The sequence below is a fragment of the Brassica napus genome, chromosome C1 (assembly GCF_020379485.1).
Source record: "Brassica napus cultivar Da-Ae chromosome C1, Da-Ae, whole genome shotgun sequence".
NCBI lineage: Eukaryota > Viridiplantae > Streptophyta > Magnoliopsida > Brassicales > Brassicaceae > Brassica > Brassica napus.
The window spans coordinates 3,403,150-3,429,328 of NC_063444.1; the positions used below are offsets into that span (position 1 = coordinate 3,403,150).

The following is a 26,179-nucleotide window of genomic DNA, read 5'->3' on the forward strand; positions in this document are numbered from 1 at the left end:
GGATGACAATTTAGATTACTCAGTAGCTTAAGAATCAATTGGAAAAATATTGGTCCAAATCCAATTACTAGAGAATAGAAAATGATATATTAACTTAAAATATAAAAAACATGTATTATTTAGAGAATGATATATTAACTTAAAATATAAAAAACATGTATTATTTCTTTAAATAAAAGCTACGGAGTTACCTAATATGATTTACATATATATTTGTTGATTAATGACTATGAATAATAAAGATTTGATAACAGTTTTTGCATCTTTATTCATTTTTGTTTAATTTTATATTATTAAAAAATAAAGATTTGCTGTCAAAAAAAAAAATTAAAGATTAAATATTAACCATATAATAAAAAATTAATTTTTTTTCTTATATGTTATGTTTTGAATTTTTTTAAAACGGTTTTATATTACAAAAATAAGAAAACCTAATATGTTATATTTAAAAAAATTTAAAACAACTTTAAATTACAAAAAAGAGGAAACCTTAAATGTTAGATTTTTTCTTATATGTTATATTATGAATTTTTTAAAACGACTTTAAATTACAAAAATATAAGTTTTATTTAAGCATACGACTAAAAGTATAAAATGACATGTATCAATTCGATGGTTGATATGAAACCTTTCAAAATCATATGGAAGATAAATGTCAAAATCATTCAACTGCAGAAACAATACCGTTCATTTTTTTTAAGAATGTGTTCGGTTAAAAAATAAGATTTTTGTGTCATAATTTGTTTAATGGCTAATCCGATCAGTTCATGATATATTAATTATAGTTTATGTTCATAATTTTTAATAAAAATACTGTTCAATTTTTAATTTATGTTCAGTTTTTAATTTATAACAAGACTGTTCAATTTTTAATTTATGTATCCTAGTAAATTGTATTCTTCATGTTTATCTTCGTGCTTAAAACAGACACCCATTATAATTAACAAAACGTTTAATTATCGAGCTATACGTAAACCAAATTATAACCAAATCGAATTAAACCGAATCAAACCAAACGAAACCGATCCAGTTCTAGTTGAGCTCAGTTCTAATTTAATCAAAACCAAACCGAATCCGACATTGCACCGAATACCCAAGCCGAACCCGACATTGAACCGAAATGCCCAGCCATCGTCTTTTTCTTTGGTCTAGCGTATATAAATCGAAGGTGTTCGTGTTGATTCGGCGAAGAAAGAAGGCAACTCGCCGCTGTATTTTGAGACGGCGAAGTAATAATGTTGAGAAGAGTGATCGGTAACGTCGCCGTCCGGCGCCACTTTCAGCGAGCTCTATCCAGCAAATCCGGTGGTGGAAGTGGAAAGCCAAGCGACGTTTCAGCTGCGGTGGACTCGATGCTACTCCGTTCACTAAAGGAACATTACCTAGAAGTCTCCAAGATGATTCCTCCTCCCGTTCGTTCGTTTCCTCTTCTAAAGATTGAACCTTTTGGCTAAACCCTAGCTCCTCACTTAGGGTTTTTGATTTATTTTTTTTTACTTTTGCAGAAAGTGACACCTCCTTCACCGTTCGAGATTGTGAAAGGATCCCTCGAGGGAACTGGCGCTGTTCTGAAGAAATCTGTCGGAAATGAAGAGATTAATCTCTTTGTGATGCGGTTGGCTCACGGAGGTGACGATGAGGACGATGATGGGATTAACCAGCTGTTCCTCCACGTGGCTGTCTCGAAGCCAAACCAGGCTGAGTCTCTGCATTTCCTGTGCGGGCTTTACCCAGATGCGTTGGGTATTCACTCTGTTTCCATGAGGCCGAAGCTTGAGGATTTGGAGTTGTCTGATGATCCTGCTCGTTACACTGGCCCTTCTTTTGAGTAAGTTTGTTGTCACTCTTGAAACTTATCTTTTAACCGTTGTTCATTAGAATTTATTTTAGTTCATCAAATAGAGATCTTGACTAGTATATACTGATCTTAATTTGTCAATCTGAAGTTTGAGTGACTAAAAAACAATCCGTTTTCTCTGATGTGTTGTGATTCATATCTGTTTTGAGCTGTGTCTGGCCTTCCTGTATTCAGAATTTTCAATGTCATAATTGGCAGAGTGTTGAATCCGACTCTGTTTATAGGCCAACTATGTCTATCGTCATTTTTGAAATGATCTGACTTGATTGACATTAGCTATGAGTTCTTCTGTGGAATGATTTCATGAAACAACATCCATCCCTGGTAAATAAGCTGTTTTTATTGGTAAATTGTTTTGACAGGGAGCTAGATGAGAAGATGAGAGACGTATTCCATAGCTTCTTAGAGGAGCGAGGTGTGAACGAGAGTCTCTTCCCGTTTCTTCAAGCGTGGCTTTATGTAAAGGATCATCGTAACCTGCTGCGTTGGTTCAAATCAGTTGGCACGTATGTTCATGAAAATCCATCTGCGGAAAACAACGCCTAGGGGGCACTATACCGCTCTTATATGATGCAGTTCCAGGGACCAAGTTATCTTTCAAACAAACATATGCATCAAGTGATGTTAAGTTAAGAAAAGTTCATTTTTTTGACTCTGTGAGCTCTCTTAATAAAGAAGCTATGACACTAATATTAGAAAACAAAGACACTTCTTATGATTTAAAAAAGAACTAGAACATAATAACTCGTAATTTTCATGGTCCACTATAAGGTTTATACTTTCTACACAATATATCTTTGATTTTGAGCGATTCAACTGCACAAGGAACTGAAAGAACCCTGGCTCTAATGAACGTTCTGTTCGTTGTAAATTCAGAGGAGGATAAAGTAAGAAAAAACAAAGTATTTGGAACACACTCAAACTCAATCACTGATTCTCGTACTCTCCTACGCGTTTCAGAGGGTTCAGTTTATAAAAGCAACAAAGCATTTACACCGCACGAGCTTTCTCACCCGTTTCTTCCTTCACCTTCTCGACAATGGGACTCGAGAAGAATCCAAATCCTGCGTACGAACAGGGCCTTTCGTCTACCGTTTTGTCCAACATCGAGCAAATGTTAGACATCTAGACAACGCTGTTGGCCAACCCGTTATCAGCTCTATGTTCATTCCGCATTTGCTGTTGTTGCGGTTGTTGATTGTTATCGTTTTCACCAGAAGAGAGCGAGTTTAAGACCCCCTGGCTTGTCAAATCAGAGTTCTTCTCCCCAACTTCACTCTTGCAAAGAGGGCAACTAGCATTGATCTTAAGCCATTTGTCAACACACTCCTTGTGAAAGAAATGTGAACAAGGAAGCTCTCTCAACTCTTCGTTATTTGCATACTTCGCCAAGCAAATGCAACACACCTGCAAACAATTGTAAAACATTCAGATACTTGATTCCATCTGTGAGAGAGTAAATGTAGAGTCAAAAGTGTAAAGCAAACTCACAGCGTCCTCTCCTGAAATAGCACGTTCGTTCTCTGTTCCAGCCGCCACAACTCCACCTTCGCCAGTACTTGACCCATTCTCATCCCCACCGCTACTTCTGCTTTTCTTCAGCTTAAACTTATGCGTCGGCAACGCATTTATCGACTCAGGTGTGGCGCCTCGGGGTTGAGTTAGATCTTCTCTGTACCCGAGAATCGAGATAATGCAAGGCAAGCAGCAACATATCGTTGTGCAGAGGATGAAGGGCATCGCGTAGCCAATACAGCTAAACGTAAGAAACACTAAACATAACCTACACAACATATAATGGACCGAGTGAGTAATTGACAAATGCAGCCAAGGGTTTGTGTGAAAAAATTTGGACCAACCGAAAGAAGAACAATATACCTGTACAAGTTAGGAGCCTCGGCTGCAGATGAATGCCCTCCGAATATCCATACATTACCAACCACAAACCACACCGCAAAGAAGCAATCCAGTGCCATTTTGAAGTATTCCACAATAACTTTAAGCCTGAAAAAGCCAAAATCAAACATTAGCTTTGTCAAACAGATCATGTAAGAACACTTAAAGACATGTACCTAGCAGCACTTATGAACGCATGGTATCTACTACGTGAAGGCGTGTTGCTACCCTGTCTACCATCTCCTTCAGCAGTCCTGGATATAGAGAACGCGAACGGCCCCGCTGCAACGTTAAGATTAGGACGATGCTGACCAGACTCCTGCTCAGAAGCCTGGTTGGAATGATAATATCTCCAGTACAAAAGCGGGAGCGTCGCAACGCACCCACACGCATAACCAACAATCCAAGCAAACAAGGGAGCACGCGGATGCTCATGTTTAGACAAAGACAGAACCACAATAGCTGCAACGATCTGGCCGAGAGTGAGGAACAGCTCAATGGAGATCCAAAGTCCAGAGTTCAAAGGGCTTCTTCTCCTACGGTTGGTTCTAGGATTCGACCTCGTAGAAGAGGAAGAGGAAGCTGTAGCCACTGGCTGAGAAACAGGCAACAACGGAGGATGAGGAGGAGCAGTGGAAGGTGTTTCGTGTTGTAGAGGCTCCAAGACGTTGGAGATTCTATCGTGGGAAGAGGATGATGCAGTGGATGGGATGTCAATGACGTGATCTGATGAACGTTCCATGAATGTATAGAAAAGGTTTGAGCTTTACGATGGTTTTGGCTCAGAAGAGAAACACCCATCTAGGGTTTTTGTGCACCATGGAAAGTTGAATTCGATGTCCTGCGAAAAACCCACAACACGAAATCGATTGAAATTGTAGAATTAGGGGTTAAAAAAAAATCAAGATCGCAAATAGCAAACCCTAGATGGGGAAGAATTGGGGGAAAAGTGGATAGATTTAGCAAAACCTAATTTTTCGCACCTGAAACTGATTATCACGAGAAATTAGGGAACAAAACCTCCTCCTTCAATGGATGACTTTTTCCTCCTCAGAAAACCCAGAATCCAATTTAGGAAGAGGAAGAAGAAGAAGAAGAAGAGTCAACTTTTTCAGCTTATAGAAATCCTTTCCTAGTTATCGTCGTTGTTGATCGTAGTAGTGTTCTTTCTTCAATTCCCTTTTGCGTTTTTTTTTATTATTTATTTTGTGCTCACCGTTCAACAAGGGGGGGAGGGATATTAAAAAAATATATTATAGATATTTCTGGATATTAAATTTTGGGAGCCAAAACAGCAATCACACAAAAACAAAACAAAAATAATAATAATAATTTATTATTACAGGAGGGAGGAGGAGGAGGAGGATTCAGAGGGATATGATAGCGATGCCTCTCTTTGGCCCCTTGCTTTTTGTTTTTTCTTTCTCAACAAGAAAATGTTTAAAAGTTAATAAATGAGGAAAAAAAAAAGATTGCGTCCTGGCTGTTTTTTCACCGGTTATGAGGTTTCTTTTAGGTGATATGTATCATTCATCAGGCTTGACGCTATTTGTTGTATTTTCCGAGCTGGAAAACTGGTTTCTTTTATAGTGTTTATGTTTACAGTTAGCTTTGACGAATTTGGCGTGTGTGAGAGAGAGATACAGAGTAGATGGTCTATTTAATTTGGTCAAGATATTTATTTTGAGGGGGGACGTATCCATTGAGAATCTTCAATGTTGATGGAATGATGTATATCCTTCCTAATTTGGCATGATTCTCAATCTTCTTGTTTCCTAAGTAACCATTTGTTATATTTAATTTCCAAACGCGTAAAACCCACCGAGACTTTATCATATGTATATGACTATTGCCATCTACAAGGAACAGTTTTTGGAGATATACAAACAGAAAACTAGTATGGGGGGGGGGGGGGCATACATAAACGAATTGAGAAACATTACACTTACAAGGGAATTCACTTCTTCCATTGCGGAATCCGCTGAACCACAACCTAGAAAATAAACAAATGTGATAGATCTCAATGAGAAACATCATCAAAAAGAGCTTGATGTCTGAAACAATCTAAAGCTTTCAAGTAGGTAGGTAGGTAGGTAGGGTACCTTTCCTGAGTTTTCTTTGTTCCCTACTATTGTTTGGCACGCGAGCCTCCAAGATTCAGGCTTCTGCACCAATACCAACAAACAAAGGACTTAGAATTTTCAAGCATCACCAGCTTCTTGTTTTGTTTTCATCTTAATTTGCGTATCTTATGATGCGATTATATACAGATCAGTGTGATTAAAACTTAAACCTTTTTCAGATACTTGTTTTCTGTATCTGTTCTCTCGTTCAGAAGTTCTCTGCCATCAAGAATCTGCACACATTATCAAAAGACCAAATGCGAATTTCGCTTGAGTAAGGCCTAATATAAACAGAGCAAACACAAAATCAAGAGCCCATAGAGACATTGAGTCATTTGTTCTTTGAATGCGAATACTCTGCTCAGATTTGGGAAGATCTAACGAAGGGAGTATTGAAGGAGCAATACACTGGGAGGTGGGATGATCTTATTGGATTGATTGCGAGGGACTCAGATTGGAGTAAAGTTCAGCTCTTCACGGTGAGATATATGTTACAGTCAGCGGTACATATGATCTGGAGGGAGAGGAACAGAAGAAGACATGGAGAGACTCCAACTCCAACTCAAGTAATGATACGAGAATTGGATAAGAACATGAGAAATATCTTCACGGTGATCCGAAGAAGAGGGGATAAGAAGTATGAAGAAGGGATGAGATTTTGGTTCGGTACCAGAGAGTAGTTGAATCATGGAGGCTTTGGAGGTTGAAATGAGATTTTGAAGTATAGAAGAAGATAGTTGAGTTTTTTATTTAAATTGGTTGTCTTTCTTAAACTCATAGAAAACAATTGATGTAAGGTTTTTTTTTGAGTTAAATTTAACGTTCAATTCAAAAAAAAAAAAAAGACAAAATCAAATATGAAAAAAAGCTACCAAAACTCATTCATCTATCTTCAACTCTATAGTCAGAGATCAAATCATATAATCCAGAAACAAAAAAGATAAATGAAGTTGACTTGCCTCAACAATGCAAGTTCCACAGCTTCCTCCACCTCCACAGTTCATCACTTTCCCCTAAACAAAAGAGACATTTCAAACACTTGCATCAATAAGAGCGAGAGTAGTGTTAAACTCACGTAAGTAGCGTAAAGCTCGATCTTGCTATCCTGCATGATGCTTCTCAGAAGCTTCTCTCCGCTCACAGCTTTCGCTTTATCCCTCGGATACGTCCCGTCGCTCCCAGGCTTCGGCTGCAAATTACACAAACCAATAAAGAGTTTTCAAACGAGAATCGGATCGTAACTCGACGATAATATCGCACCGATAGTTACACCGAAGAACTCGAGCTCTATCTCAGGAGGAGGCTTCGTGGTAGAAATCCCCTGCTGAGATGCTTCTGAAGAAGAAGAGGAACAACAGGAGATAACGCGAGCTCTTCCATTCACGGAAACTTGTCTATTCTTCACACCGGAGAAGGAGAATCCGAGGTTGAAACCGAGCGAAGCCATTTCTTTCAGTTCGACTTTTCGTATGGGAAAGAGATAAAACAGCAAACCGCGAAATATGTGGACTTCGCTTTTCCACAAGTTATGAGGCTTTTTTTTTTTTTTTATCTGTTGTTAACCCATTAACATCAGAGCCCATTCACCTTTTCTTTTGCAGTTTTATATCTTCGATTTTTTTTAAAAATATTTTATTTTTACCAGTCTTCTGAGTTTAGGATTCTCTTAACTCAATTCAGCTTAATAAAACTGTTATTACAGTGATTTAAGATTTAATTTACTGTTTCAAAGTTGTAATATCTTGCATGAACCGGTAAATTAGTAGCATGAAAATAGTACAATTATTTATTTGTAGTTGTATAAAATGCATATATATACATAAATTATTAATTTATAATTTTAATAAAACCATATATTTACATAGAATTTTCTAAAATATTATTATTTTATCGATTTGTGTCATATTTTAAACCAATTTAACTCGAGATCAGTCAAATTTATTAATTTATAGTGGTTATTAATTTACAGAGTTTTTACTGTAGTTCTAATATTATTTTAATTTTTTTTATGTTTTATCGGTTAATCTAGTTAATTTTAGTAGAAATACATTTATTATTAACGAGTGCATTTCTTCCTGAAAACCAAACTGATGAACTGATTATGCTAAAACCAAACTTAAGACAACTGAATTTTGTTTAAATAAATACTCAAAAATTCAAAAAAAAAAATGTTTTCACAAAATAAGTTTCCTTACCATTTGACCACTGCATTAATATGGGATATTGATAAAGAAAAGATTGTAAACATTAAACCAAAAAAGTAAATTTGGAACTTGTGTGAATATAGTAAGTGGGAAACATGAAATCAGATCTGTCAAAGACACATAGATGACAAATATCATTGTTACTTATTTGTCAATTTAATCAACATTTGCCATCATCTTATAAACTTTTGAAAAATTCACAAGAGTTTCTAACAAGATCACAAATTCAAAAAAAAAAAAGTATGCATAGTTTATAAGTTGACAACTTTACTAACTGTCCCACGAACTAAACTTTCAGAAGTGCGTATAGGTCAGTAGTGTGTTGGTTACATTAGATACACACTTTATTGATTAGACGGTTTTAAAAACATTATGAATCTTTTACGATACCTTAATAACAAAAAGAAGTCTGTAATGCAATGATTTTACCATCTTACTTAATACTTTTTGGGTGAATTTAATATATAGTATTTATATGATTCGATTATTATATTATTTATGGGAATTAGAATCATGTAAGAGAAACACAACAAAGAGAGCTTCAAGGGGCAAGGACATAAAGACAAACCCTGCTCGCCTTTTTATTTCAAGTAAAAACAGACACTCTGATCTCTCTCTCTTTCTTCTTCCTCGTTGAGTGTGTCCATGAAATAATACGGAGAGAACAAACTGTAAATGAAGGAAGTGGTGGCGAAGTAGCTACAACACTGAAACACTTGTTGATTAAAATGACGAACCGCAACAACAATGATGATGTTGATTCTCGTCTCCGGGAGAAAGAGCAACAAGACAAGCTCTTGTTCCATGACTTCCTTGGTTCCAAGACTGCAACTTTAGCTTCCACTTCCATGTTACCACTGGATAAGGCAGCTAAACCGGCGACAGCTTCCGCTTCCTCCGCCGGTGGACGCGGCGGTCTTTCCTCTACCTCCGATCTTGGTTCTTCTCTCTCTCTTGATGCTTTTTGATGAAGTGTGCTTCTACTGATGTGTGTTTAAGATCATTCCTCTGTACGTTTAGGGTTTCTATTTACAGTACAGAAAGTTCAAGCCTTTTTTACATAGATTCGATTTGGAGTGTAGTTGGTTTCTAAAGGTGGAACCTTTAGGTCAATTCATTTGTGATCAGATCTCATAAGTAGAAAAACTGGAAGATCTTTTGTTTGTGAGTGTTCATTGTCTTGTTAGTTTGAAAATTCTATGAACATGAACATGGTTTTTGAGTGAGCATGTGGTTGATTAATGAGCTCTAGTAGTGAAGGACACAGTCTCTCTCTCTCTCTCTTCCTGTCTGTCCAACCATAATGTCTCTGGTGGATTAGTTGGGACATTGGTAATGAATTTGAGTGATGAGTTTGGTGGGTCATATACCCATTTGAGGTTGTGATGCTTTTATTTTAATGAATTGGTCTTCTTTATTTCATCTCTCTTTCCTTGAGTTCTCACTGCAGTGTGATGTAGGTAGCGGTGTGGGGAGTCATCTTGATGGGATACAATTGTTTGGACAAAGAAGAGAAGCTTCTGGCTCTATCATGAGCAATCGATTTTCCGGAAACAAAAGAAGTAACTCTGATTCACACATCACAACTCAAGAGCAGCACCCAGAGGCTCTGCATTGGTCAAAGGTATGCTAAAAACCAGAAACCTAACATGACTTCATCGTGTTCTCACAGCTTAGTAGAACTCAGTTTCTGTGATCTGTCTAGTTGCTAAGAACCGGACCTGGAAGCCATTCCGTGAACGTGGCAAACCAGCCTCCACGCGGAGGAGGTCAGATCAGTCACTTGCTTCATCAGCTGTCTTCAAGCAGGTTCAAGGATGACGTGGTGGCTCAGACAGCTGCAGATGAAGGCTCACGAACAGGGAAGAAAGGTCCACGCATCATGAGTTCTTATACAATGCCAAACCCGAGCAAAGCCGAATGTTATACCCCTTCAAGGTGAGAGAGTTAGCTTGTCTCTAGTCCTTTAATGCTTTCTCTTCATTTCATTTCAACACACATCGTTTGTATTTGAAGTACCGCGAATAGGAAAGATTTGACATCGAGTACTAAGCAGATGACTATCTTCTATGGTGGTCAAGCTCATGTCTTTGATGATGTTCACCCAAACAAAGTAATCCTTTTATCTCTCGCTTAACACTTTCATATTCAAGTTATATGAACGTTATGTTTCCTTGCAGGCAGATGTGATAATGGCTTTGGCAGGATCAAGCGGAGGCTCATGGTCTACGAATTTGTCTCATAAACTGAAGACAAAGAACTACACAAGCGACGGTCCATACAAACAAGGACAAGTGTATGAAGGAGGAGGCAGCTCTAGAGAAACACCGTTTTTGTCCCCGGATATTCGAGCAAGGCCGGTTCATCAAGACACCACCTCCAGTGCCTGTCACAGAATCTTTACACAACCAGGTGACTTTCTTGATAAAGAAAAATTTAGCCACTGTCTTACAAATACACGGTGGAGTAGAATAAAACAAGTCGCGTGTTGCATTGTCACTTTACAAAATGAGGATACAGAGTTTTCTAACTGTTGTGGTTTTTGTCAGCTTTGAATTTTTATCTTTTCTCAGGCGCTATTTGATTTGCAGGTAGAGAACATCAAGGAAGTATCATCTCAAGGAGACGGGATACCAGAGATCCGGTTCACATATCAGATCCTGAAAAGAAGCCACATGATTACGTCTGAATATGAGAGACGATGATGAATGTGGCATTTCTTCCAAGCTGTTATAAGTTCAGACTTGATAGCCAGTTACTATGTTCTATGCCTTTCTAAGCATGTATTCAAACTTATCTTCCCCAATGTTTAAGAGTATAATAGTTTTCTAAAGCGAGCATATGATAACATATCACAAAGGTATCATGTCTAACCAGAACTTGCATTGGGGATCGAGTCCCGACCACTGGGGAATTAACATTTCGGCATCGGACATAAAACCAACACGTGGCAACATGTGACTAGTCTGGACAGGAAGTAACAAGAAATAACAAATCAAGGTTCAATGACGCTCGTGCTAACGGAAATATTACAAAAAGGAGTAAAAGGAAACCTGTTAACATATAAAGATTTTTGATTTCCTTAAATTCATATTCATATAAATAGGGGAGCATTATAACCCCTCACGTAAACCATTCAAACTAACACACCAGAGAGAATTCAAGAACCCTACATATCAAACCAACGAAGATGGAAGGAGAATCGAGTACTCCTCATCCTGTTATTATATTTCTAATGGTTGCTGGTCTTGCCTATGTAGATTACCCTAGACTATGGAGATGCTTTGTCGGGATCGAGTTCCGGATCCACACAAGCCAATTCATGTGGAAACGCAATATCATATTCTTCTCTATTTGGGTAAGAGAGAAACTACTCATCACAATTTTTTTTTTGTATTTTTTTTTGCTGGGGTTAAAGATATATGATGTATAACTTGCTGCAAAAAATCGATGAACAGATCTCAGTCATACCAGCACTGCTGGGTCGCCTCATTGACCTTATGATCATCATACCATGGCAATGGCAAGTTCAGCTAAACGAATTACTCTTCCTTTTTCCAAGAGTGGTTGTATGGAGTAGTAGTCCTTCTCATCTGGTCCTATCAGGTAAAAGTTTCTTAAAATAGGTCTAGGCATCCGTCCATCTGGTCTGCAAATCGGTTATGAGAGAAACGATTTTTTCAAAAAATCTGTCTAGCCGTTCAAAAATCGGTCTGCCTAAACAATAATCTTCGATAAAACGCTTAACCACCGGCTAGTGATTTTTAGAACATTGGATTATTTTATATTTTTTTCTTTTGTTCATTAGAAAAAAAGGTTAGGAAGAGATCACTGAGTGTATTTCTTTTTGCTCAGATTGTGTTCACTGAGATCGATTGCTTCCAAACCGCGGATTGGCAGGGAAAAGATTCAGAGGATCAAAAGTGAAGGAATCGACCAACTTCCCCTTGATTGGTTGTTTAAAAGTGTTATAGGCTAAGCCATACAAACTCTACTAGTGTCTCTCATCGTCCCATACGTGGTCTCTCTCTTCCTTGGGGCTTTCGGTGCAACCTCCTACGCCATCCAGCGGCTAGTTTAGCCAGCCTTCTTCGTCTTGATTGTCATATGTTTCATTTGCCGTGCGTTCGTACGCCTGGTCATACACGTTCGTAAGGTTGAATACGACAGGCTTTACTCTATCGGCTATAGGCTGATGGATCACGTCTGAGACAAGGGATGCACGCGTTTTAAATAAATAAAGGGTGTTTACAATCTTTTACCTTCGCTTTTCCTTTGATGACTTATTGACATTTTAATTCTCCTGCGTTAGATTGTCCAAGTAATTATTATTAAGAAACTACAATTACAACTACAGTTTCCAATTACGTCAGATGAGATTGTCTGAGAAAGAACACCCCCACCAAACCCTGAAGAATAATACCTAAAACACAAACGAACATGTCCTTTCCGAGGTTTGTATTCAAACATATATCTTCTTCCTCAATGAGTAGAGTATAATAGGTTTTCCATAGCTAATATTATATAACCCAATTGGTCAACCAATGTTGTTTCTATGCATATAGATTTTCATATTATTCCCCGTGTCTAATGCTGAGCATATGGATACAGCAAATCAAAAGAGAATCACGTTTAAACCACCTTATTACATCCCTTGTTTCGAGCCAGATACTTGACTCCTCAGCCTGTCATTTCTAGTGCATTCTTCCTGCGATTGAGAAATTTGGCACACTATATAAATAGATGACTCTCAGAGAGTTGAAACGCTTATCAGTATCGATTGTTTCTTCTTATGTTGGCAAACCTGGAAGGCTCTTAGTACAGTATAACATTTTCTTTGCTCTGCAGCTGCAGCGGTGTACTTTTCCTTTGAAGCATCACAGCGTCTCTGCTCTTCTTGAAGACCAAGTTGTACCTTTCCTAGCTTCTGCACTTGCAAAAAATAATAATTGTTATGACAAAGCAAAAGTTATGTAAGCTTTGTGCCTCGAGCCATGCACCTAAGTGAATAAAACTCAGATAACCTGTTGGATTCCTTTCATGACTCCTTCCATTGAATCAATTGACTTCACACGGCCAGCAGGAGTACCAATCACGTCTTGAAACTGCATTCAAATCAAGGGTGGTTAACAAAGAAGAATGGTAAGAACGAAAGCTTTGACACACCCAAGATATATATACTAAAAGGAGAAAGCAGAAACGTAAATCAACTTGATATCTAAAGGTTAACGTAAAGATTTGATATGCAAATACACAGAAAGTAGCTAAACAGTAACGCATATGTTTTACCTGCGAACCTATTGAATTAAGTAATGATATCTCCTTTAGCATCAAGTCTTTTATTTCTAAAAGAGCATTGTATGTCCCATAGAGCTTCCTAGTTTGTTGAAGCTTCTCCTGTTGAACATAAAGGTTCGTCAATCAATAAGCTTGCAAGTTTCATTTTCAACCATGAAATAAACCTGTAAAGCAACAAATAGACCATTCGAACCTGGATACAAACATTAAGCTCTGAGAATCTTCTTTCATACCTGCACGGAAAGAGATACTGGACTTTAGTGTGCAACAATACAGCAAAGGAGAAACTAGCCATAGTAAAACATGATTCCTAAAAGCTAGAGGCAAAGCAATTTGACTCTTGGCATGATGTTTCCACATCTTTACAACATAACTAAAGATAATTGCTAATCAAAATAGAGGGAATGGGGTTGTATCAAATTCAACACGAAGCAGTACACACTAATACAAAGTAGTGGAAGGAGACCATACTGTAGGAGTTCAGATTGGCATGGTACATCATCAATCTGTCGCTTCAGAGACACTATTTCTCTTAGCGTTGCTGCAAGCTCCTACAAAGAAACGAGGGGAAGCAACCATAACCTTCTTTGAAAACTTTAATCTCATCTCAAGATGTATAGCTTGTCTATAGCAGAAAAAGAGTACCTTCTTTGCTGAAGTCAGATGATCCAGTGATTCAACCAACAAAACATCCAAATCTTCCTCAGGAATCTCACCCTTTGCGACTCTCTCCTCCAAATCACAAACTGCATCTTCTAACGCAGAACGCTTAGCATCGCAATTAGACCGGACTTCAGATTCCTGTTTTTCTAATTCCTGAAAATACCTATAACTAGTTAGTTTTCACCACATAGAAGCTACGCACAATATAGTCATAAAAACATGAACTTCCGGAAACATATAAAACACTTCCATTCACCTTAAGCGATCTTAAAAGAGGTAGCAACTCCTCCTGGACTGAGACATCAACACCTTCAGCGTTTATTCTTTCTCGCAGCTGCTGCAGCTTATCCCTAACATCACATTTTCTCTGATTCTAACTTACAAAAGACAACAAAGTTTAAAAAAAAAACTGTCATTACCAAATCAAGAACACCAGTACAAGAAAGACCAATAAAAACAAAGAGACAAAGAGCACCTGTTCCCTCACTTTCCCACTCAATTCTCTTATGGACGCCTTCAGATTCGTCACCATATCCCCTGAAGAACAAACCTATTGTTTACAGAGTATCATCAGAATTTTCCTAATTCTTAACAGATCAAACGAAAGCCTCCAAATTTTTCAAAAAAAGTTTGGTTATTTCATCAAAATAGACAAATCCCAAATAGCTCGTGCTAACCTCTTGAATGATATCTTCATTTCCCATCACTCACTCACCGTGATCTTCGAATGGATTCGCCAAAGCAAGGAGAAAGAGTGTCCCTTTATAATCCGTCAATCTTCCACGCAGCTGTAACGATCTCAAGAAAATGAAGGAGGCAACACAATTGAGAGAAAGACAGACTCTTTCCGGGCGTAACGCAAACTAATAAAAGAGATTATTTTAGTGTCAAAAAAACTATACCATTTTAATGTGATTTTAGCATTAATTTTTTTTTTCAACACACTAGAAAAATATTATCTATAATAATATTATTAAATCAAAGATTCTTTTAATTATTTAATATTTTTGATTAATACTCACAATTCTTATAACATATATAATTACTTATTTTTAATAAATATTGGACTTATAAATTTAAAACAATTAATACGTTTATATCACATAAAATATATTACAGTAAAATAATAAATTTGAAATACATATAAAATTAAAATAACTACACACATACAAACAAAAAAATACATTACATCTAAAAATACATTCATCTTTTACTAATTATTTGAATTAACATATTCACCCCCACAAATATTTAATTAATACATTTCAAAATTTAAAAGAGTTTTTCACTTTTAGATTTTTTTTTGTCGAACAAAAGATTTTTAAAATCAAACATCATCAATCAACACTTGTCATCTCAATTTGTACACTTAGAACTTCAACTCGTTCTTTATTGTTGCATTGATATCACATTCATCTTCTTTGATTATATTATTCATTATGATACAAACTATCAATATATCATGTCATATATTTTCATTCCACAATTGCAAATTTTAATTGCAATACTCCAAATACATGTTCACGCTTTTCCTACTTGTTTAATTGCGAATATATTTTTTTTTTGAGACCACACAAATCATTAATTGTTTAGATAAGAATGAACCATTTTAGATATCTACTATCATTTTGTAATAACTCATATTATAATGTTTTCTATTTGTAAAATATTAGCTGGTGGAACAGTTTCTTCAGCAAAATTAATAAAAAAAGAAAGAAGATGAGATACCTCTAACATATTAATATCTTTATTAGATTCCCACATACCAAAAATATGTGTGTAAAATCCAACGATCATAATCAGCTATATTCTGGGTATAACATCTTGTCGGAGAAGAAAAATCCATTTTAACACTTTATAGCGCTGTGACGTCTTTCTTTGAAATACATTTAGCGTTTAAAATTAATAAATGACATTTAAAACTTTCAAGTTTATGTTTACTTTGATGGCTTTGACATTTTACTTCTCAACTATTTAAGTGAAGCCAAAACAAATTAAGTGGAGGTATTTAATTTAGAAATTTAACTGAATTTGAAAGAGTTGAAGTTTCCATTAAATTTTTATGTTATTCAATTAAGTAATTCATCAATTTCTTAGAAAGCTTGTTTTATTGGATTATATATTTAATCACTTATAAAATATTTTAAATTGTACTCCTTTCGTTCTGAAAAGATCCAAGTTTTTAGGAAAAAAAAATTATTTCCAAAAGATAGATTTTTATATTTTAATATATTAATTAATGGTAAATTGTAAACTTCAAAAAGCACAATTGTTTTTTGTTGAAATTTTATTTCTTAAAATTTACGTGGAATAGTTAGTAACAACAAATAATGCATTGGTAATCAAAATTTCATATTTTTGTGTTATCCAATTTTAGTGGATTTGTGGTAATTGTATTTGAAAGAATTTAATGAAAAATTTATTATAAATATAAAGAACCGATTCTTAAGGTTCAAGCTAGGATTTGAAGAAAATTATTTATATCATTTATTTATTTGATATGTATGTCAAACTTATTTGTCATTAGACGATATATTTAGAAATATGATGTTCATTATCAATTTTAAGAATATATTATCGTTTTGATGAATGACAAAAGTATATGATTTCTTGTATTCTACATTACAATGGAGGAACATACCATTTATATTCCGAGATAGTATTATCTCTACATTTTTATATAGTGATATAAAAATAGTTGGCTTCTTTTTTTTTTGTTAGTAGAGTTATTATGGAAATGATTATGGTTTTGTAATTTTATCAATAAACTTGTATTTTTTTGTGCATATTCTTAAAGAATTGTTTTTTATCAAATTTATTGTAATCCTTTAAAATCTAAAATAAAAGAATTTGATAAATTCATAAAAAAATTTATGAAATCAAATTATTAAAAATATTTCAAAATCTACTATTTGTCTACAGTTGAATTGTTTCAAATTAATTAAATTGTCGTATTCAACATTGATTCGTAAAGTGAAGATAGTTCACAAGCAGATCCGAATGTGGGAGAGATCGACCATGGATGTTCTGTTTTTTTTTTGCCATAGTTAAAGGCTCGGAATCAAAATTATATATATAAATTATTTTATAGGCTAGGTTAATTGCGCGGAATCAACATTATATATATAAATTATTTTATGTATTAAATATTTTTACATATTATGAAATAATAAATATATATTCAATAATTAAAAGTCATAGTAACTATTAAATATATAATTAAATTGGTGCGAACATATAAATAAGTTTTATTAATCCAATTTTTTTTTTTATATTTGATAGGATATGTTATTAAATTTAAATGATACTAATATAGATAATATATTTTAGTATATTTTTAATATTAATGTCTATTAAATGATGATTTCTACTCATATAGTTTTTTTGATCATTTGTATCTTTTATAGAAAAAATAAATAAATTACTGATAACAAAATTTTCATTGTGGGAATAATAGTTTTAGTAATTTATAATTTAAAAAAAAAGTTGTCAATGATTGTTCAAAACTTTTATAAAAAAATTGTTCAAAGTAAATTTTGAAACTAAAATATTGTATTTTATATGGTTTATAGTTTAATTTAAAACGATATATATATTAATCTTAATAATTAATTAAATTAGAATTTTTACTTATATAATTTTTGTAATCATTTGTATTTTATCATAACAAAAATTTCAAACCATAGATCATAAAATTTGAATGTGAAACTTTTAACAGTTTTAGTAATTTATAGCCGTTTGTAAACATTCAAAATATAACATATACATAAAAATCTAAATTTTTATTATATGGTTATTATGGTTGTTTAATTTATTTAATAGTTTAAAATTAAACAAATATGATAGAAGATACACTATTTTTTATCAAATCTTTATTATTCAAAATCATTAATTACTATATATACTTTAGTCACATTAGACAATTCCGTAAATTTTATTTAAGGAAATAATAAAGTACATTAATAATGAATTTATTATTAGTTTAATAAAAAATTTATTATATAATTAGATGGACCAACATATTTCTCTAATGATTATAAAAATCATTCTAATGATAACATGTGGGTATAAAAAGAAGTTGTAATGATTCTTAAATAATATATTGGGGATAAATGGCATATAACTTTCACTGTCATTATTAAGAAACTAAGATTACAACAGTTTCCAATTAGGTCAAGATCATACAACCGCAACACTGTTTAACCATATTTGGAGAAAGACTATATTGAGATGGAAGATGAAACTGTCTGAGAAAAAGCTACAAAGGTTAAAAGAAACACCCCTCCTTAAGAAGAAGAATAAAACCTAGAACATAAACGAACATGTCCTTTCCCCTCACTTCCACAGCTTCACTAGCTTGTCGTGACTAGCTGATGCAACCAATCCCGTTGCAGTTGAAACCGCCAGTGACGTAATCAGCCCATCGTGAGCAGGCAATGTCATCGTCTTGTTCTGGGACATGTTCCACAGTTCTAAAGACTGCACATACAAAGATTGTAAAGTTTCAATTTCATGATCAAAATGACACTTCTCCAACACACACACATGACATGAGTAATGATGACATCAAGTTTTTACCTGGTAACAACCAACTACGAGTAGAGAAGGGTAAGTCGGATGGAAAACACAAGACTGGAACTTGTTTCCATTGCAGCTTAGCTCATGAACACATTCTCCTTCATTACCTGTCCCGAACGTCCAAACTTTCACCATATCTTCACTAACCGTTGCCAAGAAGTCACCAGAAGCATCCCAGCAGACCGAGTTTATCTGATTAGTATGGCCCTGTACAGTCCTTAGTGGTTAGTACATACATAACATATAACAAGCATCTATCACACAATATCGAAAAAAAGAAAAGTCTGAACACTAAACCTGCAAAGAGTGTCGACAAGCTTGTGTTTCAACATCTAGTACAGATACAACGTTTGCCGACGAAGCAGCCAGATACTTTCCAACACGTGGTTGGAATCTCGTCTGAGTGCTACCACCCTGTGAACAAAACAAAACAAAACAAAAGTGAAACTAAATGTATAGATTTGCTAAATAAAAGCAACACGATAATGTTGTACCTTGTACACTCTTGAGCAAGTTCCATTGTTGATGCTCCAGTACCTTATCTCGCCGTCATCGTCACATGAACATATGAGATCATCCTTGTTGGGATGGAAGTCAACTGACGTAATCATGGAAGAATGTCCGATGAAATTACGAAGGGAGTAACCTTTCTGTAATGTAGATGCACAAATCCTTAAGAGATCACAAAATGGAATAAATAAAAATATATAGTTGAATCATCAGACTTCAACTTACATTATCAGCATCCCAAACCCTGACAGTTTTGTCAAACGAAGAAGTTGCAAGCCGAGGCAGGTTCGGACTAAAACGAACATCTGTTATCATCGCCGTGTGCTCCTCAAGGGTTGTCTTGGGCTTCATAGTGTCTGTATGCCATATTACAGCCTGCAAAAATGGGATCAAACCAAGATGCTATTTAAGTTTCAGAAACCGCAACAAGACTTCAATGATGATTCCTGGCTTTTACCTTTTTGTCATGTCCGGCACTAGCAAGCATTTTGCCATCCAATGAGAAGTGGCAACAGGTGACTTTGCTTGTGCTCGCACGTACTGAGTTCACTTCCGCAAACGTGAAACCTGTTGAAGAGGCATCATTGAGAAATATTGTTGAATAATGTTGAGTGGGGGCTATAAACACACACCTTTACTAACATCCATACATCGTCCAACAGTGTCTCGTTGATCACCATCCTCATGGGATAAAAAAGACTCAACGTTGTCGTCAAGTGACCCATCTTCCACAAATCGATCCATATCAGTCTGCAAAATAGCCAATAGTTGATGATACTAATTCATTTGTGCCCTCCCACTAACAGTTTTAAAGATACTCACTAGCTGATTTGATGGAGATGTAAGAGTCCCAGTAGTCCCCTCAGTGCCAAACATAATTACTGGTTTGGTGGAACCACCACCATGAGGCAGATTAGGCATAGAAACCGCATCTCCAGGAGTATGAGTTGAAGGTGTAGAAGGTGCTGAGCTCGGTGATGGCCCCGTAGTGTTGGCTGTTCCTGTACTATTAGCTGGACCAGAAGACGAAACCGGTTGCTTTCTTTTCCTCCCAGTTTGATTCTTCAATACCTTCAATTATTTGCAAAAAAAAAATATTTTAGAAAATCAACCTCAGATATCAGTAAAACATGAAATAGGAAACTAAGAACAGACCTGTTCATTTCCTCTAAAGGAATTTGACATGCCACCATCCATCGTGATACTACCACCTCCTCCCAGTTTATCTTGTTGCTGAATGTTGTGATTTGAACTCTGTGTTTGCTGATTAGAAAGGGCGTGCTGATTAAGTGCCTGTGGCTGTGCTAAATTCCCACCACCCTGCTGCTGATGCTGCTGCTGCTGTAAAAGAGCCATCTTTAACTACAAAGCATACGCAGTTATTAACGCAATCTCCTTTCAAAATGAGCAGAGATTACTACATCTTATTCAGTCAATGAAGTTGCAAAACTTTTGTACAAAATTTAAGGCACCTACTTAAGATTTGTAAGAGATAAGACAAGGCATACCTTTAGTAGCATGTCGGTGTCTCCACGAGGCAAAAGAGAGCCACCAGGTTGCAAAGACGATCCAACATTATTAGGTAGCACATCGCCCACAGAACCACCCTCAAGGCCATCCTTTCCTAGGCTCATGTTCCGGTTGTTCAATAGCATTTTCAGTCTCCTGTTCTCGTCATTGACGGATTGTGAATTTAGATTCTGTTGAGCCATCATGAGCTGTTGCTGATGCTGCGGAGTCAACATGTTGAGTCCGTGAAAAGACTGCTGCGGAGACTGCATAAATGGCTTTTGCGGCTGGAGAAGACCAGAACGAAGCTGATCAAATCCCTAAATCGGGAAAGAAATCAACAGTCAAAAAAAAAGAAAAAATTACAAAAGAGAGAACGAGCCAGTAAAATAAATCTTACTGTGAGTGGCCACCCTTTAAGTGTAAGGTTGTTGCCTTGATTTGAACCTGAAACAGGAAACAAGCACTAGTCTTAAAACTATTACTACATTTGACACGCTTGACCTACTGAAATGATATCTTCAGGATCGAAAAAACCTACCAGGAATTCCAATCAACGACCCTTCTGGAACAGCAGTTCTGGGGGTGAGCACAGTGTTGATGTCGCTTTTCATATCCTAAACACAAGAAGCCAAGCAAGTAATTAGCTAACAGTAAAATTCAACAAGGGAGTAGCTGCAACATAGATTCAATTATACTTACCACCGCAGAACCAGGAAGTTGCTGATTTCGAGCTTGAACCTGTGGAGACATACCACTGCTTGCACCATGTAACACTTGCCTGAGATTCACCAGAAAACATTAGCACAAGACAGAGAAATATTAAATGGAAATAATGAAGGTAGAAGGATGAGAACAGTACCCTGCAGGCTGTCCGGAAGCTCCAGCGGATTTCAACATCGATGCATGGTTTGGATCCAACATTTGCCCACCATTTTCCCCGAATCTCTGTAGCCAAAGGAAATTTGAATTCTAACATTTGGTGAAACTAAGGTAGATGGAAACTGAAACACATGCCTTGCCTAAACTAACCTTCATAGCAGCCTCATCTAAAGAATCCCTCTGAGTAGGCATTTTGATCCTCTCCTCGTATGCCTTATTATTTGCTAAGGCACTCGCAGACCCAGAGTTTTGCCTCATAACTGGGTCGCTGTTATTACCAACGAGTCCATTTGCTGATCCATTTGCAAGGTGGGATCCATCTCTCCTCTGTGGCTGCTGCTGCTGTTGTTGCTGCTGTTGTTGCTGCTGCTGTGGTGTTGGCTGTTGCTGGTGTTGAGGCGCTGCCTGCTGCTGTTGTTGCTGCTGTTGCTGCTGTTGTTGCTGTTGAGAAGGTGGTTGGTTTAGATGTTGTTGTTGTTGGTGTTGCTGCTGCTGTTGTTGATGATGTTGCTGTTGTTGTTGCTGTTGCTGTTGTTGCTGTGCACGTTGCAACAAGAGTTGTTGCATTTGTATTTGCTGTTGTTGTTGTTGATGATGCTGCTGCTGCGAGACCTGTGGGTGTTGACCTTGTTGCATTTGCTGGTCTCGCGCTTTCATCATTTGTGTCTGTAAAAATAGACGACATATGAATATACAACTTCTAAATCTTCTCTTCAAACCACAAAGGAAAGGAGAGAACACAGTTCAACTGTAAGCAATCAAGCTACTAGCTAATTAACTCTATATGACTAACTGAATAGAATAACACAAAATTGAAAAAAAAAGTGTAAACAAAGAAGGATACCTCAATGTAAGATGCAGCAACCTCGGAATGCTTCTCATTGGTCCTAGCAATAAATATATCCCAGAAGACAGACCACCACTCAAACAGAAATCCACCAGGTGCGTCAATAGCTATACAAAAACAATCCAAGAAGAATAAGAAGTTCATTAGGGAACAAAAGGACTTTTATCAGAATCGTAGTTCAAAAAGGTTAAGAAGATTCTGATTCCTAACCGACTGGATCCAATGAAATTTTTCCTTCAGCTTGGAAAGCCTGAGCTGTAGCTTTCAAATCTCTTTTGACCAGATAATCATGGATATAGACATCCAACCTGTTACAGCCAAAACAATCTCATTTAAAGCAGCAACGCAGACACTACCCACAATATATATAAAACACGTCAAGATAGGCATAAGAAGTGTCTGGAGAATCTCAAGAAAGGCAACTCTACAAAAGAGGAGAATAACATATGTCCCAGAAACAAAACCATCCAGTCACTAGAAGAAACACAAGAATTGTTTCATGATGGAGCTTTTAAAAGTAACACTAGCATACCAAAAAGAAGTGTAAATCTAGAACAGTGACAAACTGAAACCTGATGACACAAGAGTCAACCAGAACTGGATAAACCAAATAAATATATATCCAGAGATTCTCAAGGCCCTTGAAAGTGACTGAAAGCACAAAGAACTAAACTTTGGCCAAAACATGGAAACATAACCAAAAGAAAAGTCCCCACAACAACAAAATCTAGCAGGAGAGTCTTCTGAGAAACAGAAACTGAAAAATCGGCAAAAGTAACGGCAAAAGAATGTCAAAAAGGAGAAAGCTAAACAATTGCGACAAGCTATAGTCTCCAGATCAAGTATAACAATACGCAATAAGTTTTCAAAGCTAAGGACTCTATAAAAGGTATGGAGGAGAAACACACAAACCCTAGAATCAAATTGTAGTTAGAATGCATTATATAGAATCCGAACCCTAGAAACAAACGAGCAAAACAATACACAGAGAATCTAAAAACCTAAACCCAAAATTAAAGACTCTACGGTAAAGCAATCAGCACAAATATCAAAATCAAAATTAAAAAAAAAAAAGGACTCACATTTTATCAGCTTCCCAGTTGGTCTGAGACATCTCTTTTTTGTTCTGAAACAAAACAAAACCCCACAAAGACACAGTTAGGTTCGAATGTCAGATGTAATAAAACCAATAATCATATCTTATATAAGAGCAGAAACCCAAAATAAAAATCAATACTTTTGACCCCTTTTTCACCTGATTTTCTCCAGAGAGTGAAAGAGATTAGCACTTGAAACAAAGCCAAAGCCAAAGCCAAAGCAAAATCAAAACAGAGACTTTAAAGGACGAAGGAGAGGGATAGAGATAGAGAGAGAGGGAGAGAGATGATACGAGTTTTAAGAGAGAGAGAACTAGTCAAGTAAAAAAAAAGGAAAGCCTTTGAAGAATATCTTTAGCCTCTGACCATCGCAAATAAGAATTATTTTATTTTTTATTTTTTACTGTAATTAATGGATGTACATACAGAAATTTATATAAAAGTCCAATTTATTTATGGAGATAAATATTTTCTTATGTTTTTAAAATTATTTACCTAAACATAATGTTGACTGAAAATAGATTTTTATTTGAATAAAAAGTAGTTTCCATGTCAGTTTTGTTTTGGGTGGATGGAATTGCAGAGGATATATACAAGAAGGGGTAGCTTTGTTAAATTACTAAAATGCCCTCATGGGGTTGTGTATTTTACGTGACGTATCACGCCTCCTGTCAAAGTACTTTTGTTTTTAATGACAAAAATTAATCATTTATAATCAATAAATAACGCCAATGTCTTTTTCATTTTTACGTTTCTCACTTTTGTTATTTGTCTTATTCGGTGTAGATCTTGTGGAATCATAAACTTAGATTCATGTAATTTTAAGAATAACCTATATAAATCGAATAGAACATAACACGTTTGAGTGTCTATGGTGGTGTTATTAGCTCTTTTAGAAAACAAAAAGTTATCAGCTAAACGCATTTGTTTTATTAATGTGATTAACTCCTATAATAAAATAGATACTGAAATTTTCATAAAATCAAACCTAAGTTTCCAGACTTAATTTTAATAATAAAAAAGTTATATGTCGAAATAATATTTGCGAGTTTAATTAAGAGTTCATAATCCTATTATTATGAAATAGTTTCGTTTTAGTTAAGAAATGAGTAAGCCGGTTAACCTATATTTGTTTACCAATAAAAAACTTAGGGCTTTATTATTCATATATATGTGATGACCGCTCTTCGAGAACACGCTAAGCGCTAGTCGGGCGGTCGGGTTGGGTCTAGCGCCTAAAGAAAAAATCAGAGATTAATCGAAAATTATGCGGGGCAGAATTTTTAGATTGTTTACTATGTTATAAAACATGTTAATCTTTAATTATGTATAACATTAATACATTTTCATGTTTAAGATTGTATAAAACACACTAATAGAATATATAAACTTAATATAGTGTAATTTTCATCAAAATTATGAATATAAATGATATTTATAAAATTTAAGATCAAATAAATAAATTAAAATATTATTAAAAATAAAATTAAAATAAAATTAAAAAAATAGATTAGGCGGCCGCCTAGACGGCTAGACGGTCATTTAGGCAGTCTAGACAGAGAAAATCGGATATCCGATTTTTTAAACCGATTTGGCATAAATCAGGGCGGAAGAGTGACGCGTAACGCCTAAGCAGCCAATTTTTGGAACATGGATAATGACATATATAAGAGATTATTTGTATACTTAACAATCTCCAAATATGTATATTAGTTTTGTAAAAAAAATAAAATAAACTATTGAGTATAAGTCTTTTTAGGTTACTTTTAATTACAATTGTGGTTTACTAAAGATTTATGAAAACAGCGTAGTAATAAGTTAAAAATCTCCTAAACTATATTTGCGAAGTGATTTATACACATGTCGTCACTACAATCATTCTCGCTGAAAAAAAAATGACATGACACTTAAAATAGATGATATGGTTTTAGAAAATATTGACATGATATTATATTAATTGTGAGATGTAAAATTTCCTTATAAAAATTAAAATTTTTTTTGCAGGAATTTTAAATATGGTAATAAAAATAACTCATATATCATCATTAATGTTAATTTTCAATATAAATATTTATTTATGGTAAACTATTAAATATATTAATAATTCATATATCACAATTAAAATAATAATATATATGTATATATGTATCTCACATTAATAAAAATAAATAAATAAAGTAACACTAATCAAAAAAAAATTGATAGTTAAATATTTAAACATTATTTAAATTTATCCGTTCATCTTCATCATTTATATTAACAAAAAGATTTTTCAGTTTAACTAAAACAAACAAAGTCTCAAATTTATTAGAATTTATATTTATATGGAAATATATATATATATATATATATATATATGTATATATTTAAAATTATATGGGAAGATATATATATATATATATTTAAAATAAATAATCATTAAACACAATAATATAATTAAAACTATTTTTATAAAATATAATTTTATCTTTATTAAAAATTAAATCAAATCAAATTTAAATAATTATACCAAATAAAAAAAATAAGATTACAAAAGTATGTTTATGATTTTTTATAATTATTGAAGTTAAAATATAAATTAATAATGTTGAAATATAAATCAAAATTTTCTTTTGAAATAAAAAATATTATGTTAAAAATTACTATTTTTGCGCATGGCGCAGGAAAACTCATAATATTATATTACAATTGATATTAATAATGTATTTCCTTTT

The 26,179-nt window shown here is 34.8% G+C and overlaps 5 protein-coding genes and 1 pseudogene across 9 annotated transcripts; 2 read left to right on the forward strand and 4 right to left on the reverse strand.

The window, feature by feature from the left end:
* Positions 1–1,157: 1,157 nt before the first annotated feature.
* Positions 1,158–2,620, forward strand: BNAC01G05870D (uncharacterized protein At2g39795, mitochondrial). The gene is made up of 3 exons (XM_013815223.3): positions 1,158–1,412; positions 1,506–1,828; positions 2,221–2,620. The coding sequence occupies exons 1-3, from the start codon at positions 1,236–1,238 to the stop codon at positions 2,402–2,404; spliced, it is 684 nt and encodes a 227-aa protein (XP_013670677.1). The 5' UTR covers positions 1,158–1,235; the 3' UTR covers positions 2,405–2,620.
* On the reverse strand, positions 2,551–4,570 carry LOC106375344 (annotated as a pseudogene).
* Positions 4,536–7,407, reverse strand: LOC106375346 (photosynthetic NDH subunit of subcomplex B 3, chloroplastic). 2 transcript variants are annotated; one of them, XR_007318297.1, is made up of 8 exons: positions 7,148–7,407; positions 6,953–7,066; positions 6,837–6,890; positions 6,048–6,110; positions 5,857–5,919; positions 5,704–5,747; positions 4,738–5,529; positions 4,536–4,595 (listed from the first exon to the last, which is right to left on the reverse strand). XR_007318297.1 is itself a non-coding variant. In XM_048745214.1 (7 exons), the coding sequence occupies exons 1-6, from the start codon at positions 7,322–7,324 to the stop codon at positions 5,712–5,714; spliced, it is 507 nt and encodes a 168-aa protein (XP_048601171.1). In that variant the 5' UTR covers positions 7,325–7,407; the 3' UTR covers positions 4,536–4,595; positions 5,704–5,711. The 2 variants fall into 2 exon arrangements, 1 of the variants encoding a protein (XP_048601171.1); XM_048745214.1 differs by lacking the exon at positions 4,738–5,529.
* A 1,179-nt stretch (positions 7,408–8,586) lies between these two features.
* LOC106375347 (protein TIFY 8-like) lies at positions 8,587–10,914 on the forward strand. Of its 2 annotated transcripts, none has more exons than XM_013815226.3 (6): positions 8,587–9,020; positions 9,542–9,705; positions 9,787–10,019; positions 10,098–10,194; positions 10,262–10,493; positions 10,673–10,914. In XM_013815226.3, the coding sequence occupies exons 1-6, from the start codon at positions 8,810–8,812 to the stop codon at positions 10,768–10,770; spliced, it is 1,035 nt and encodes a 344-aa protein (XP_013670680.2). In that variant the 5' UTR covers positions 8,587–8,809; the 3' UTR covers positions 10,771–10,914. The 2 variants fall into 2 exon arrangements, with proteins under 2 accessions (XP_013670680.2, XP_048601170.1); XM_048745213.1 differs by having other exon boundaries at positions 8,606–9,020; positions 10,655–10,914.
* Positions 10,915–12,505: 1,591 nt separating this feature from the next.
* On the reverse strand, positions 12,506–14,931 carry LOC106375349 (coiled-coil domain-containing protein 93). The gene is made up of 10 exons (XM_013815227.3): positions 14,720–14,931; positions 14,518–14,592; positions 14,299–14,415; positions 14,025–14,195; positions 13,851–13,930; positions 13,573–13,612; positions 13,371–13,478; positions 13,106–13,186; positions 12,886–13,008; positions 12,506–12,789 (listed from the first exon to the last, which is right to left on the reverse strand). The coding sequence occupies exons 1-10, from the start codon at positions 14,744–14,746 to the stop codon at positions 12,727–12,729; spliced, it is 885 nt and encodes a 294-aa protein (XP_013670681.2). The 5' UTR covers positions 14,747–14,931; the 3' UTR covers positions 12,506–12,726.
* Positions 14,932–18,155: 3,224 nt separating this feature from the next.
* LOC106375351 (transcriptional corepressor LEUNIG-like) lies at positions 18,156–23,810 on the reverse strand. Of its 3 annotated transcripts, none has more exons than XM_013815232.3 (19): positions 23,624–23,810; positions 23,451–23,494; positions 22,579–22,676; positions 22,366–22,475; positions 21,672–22,187; positions 21,502–21,587; positions 21,342–21,420; positions 21,181–21,256; positions 21,040–21,086; positions 20,639–20,959; positions 20,286–20,471; positions 19,953–20,201; positions 19,763–19,880; positions 19,588–19,697; positions 19,356–19,505; positions 19,115–19,270; positions 18,918–19,034; positions 18,621–18,827; positions 18,156–18,521 (listed from the first exon to the last, which is right to left on the reverse strand). In XM_013815232.3, the coding sequence occupies exons 2-19, from the start codon at positions 23,480–23,482 to the stop codon at positions 18,378–18,380; spliced, it is 2,802 nt and encodes a 933-aa protein (XP_013670686.2). In that variant the 5' UTR covers positions 23,483–23,494; positions 23,624–23,810; the 3' UTR covers positions 18,156–18,377. The 3 variants fall into 3 exon arrangements, with proteins under 3 accessions (XP_013670686.2, XP_048601172.1, XP_013670685.2); XM_048745215.1 differs by having other exon boundaries at positions 20,286–20,474; XM_013815231.3 differs by having other exon boundaries at positions 20,286–20,492; positions 23,624–23,809.
* Positions 23,811–26,179: the final 2,369 nt, after the last annotated feature.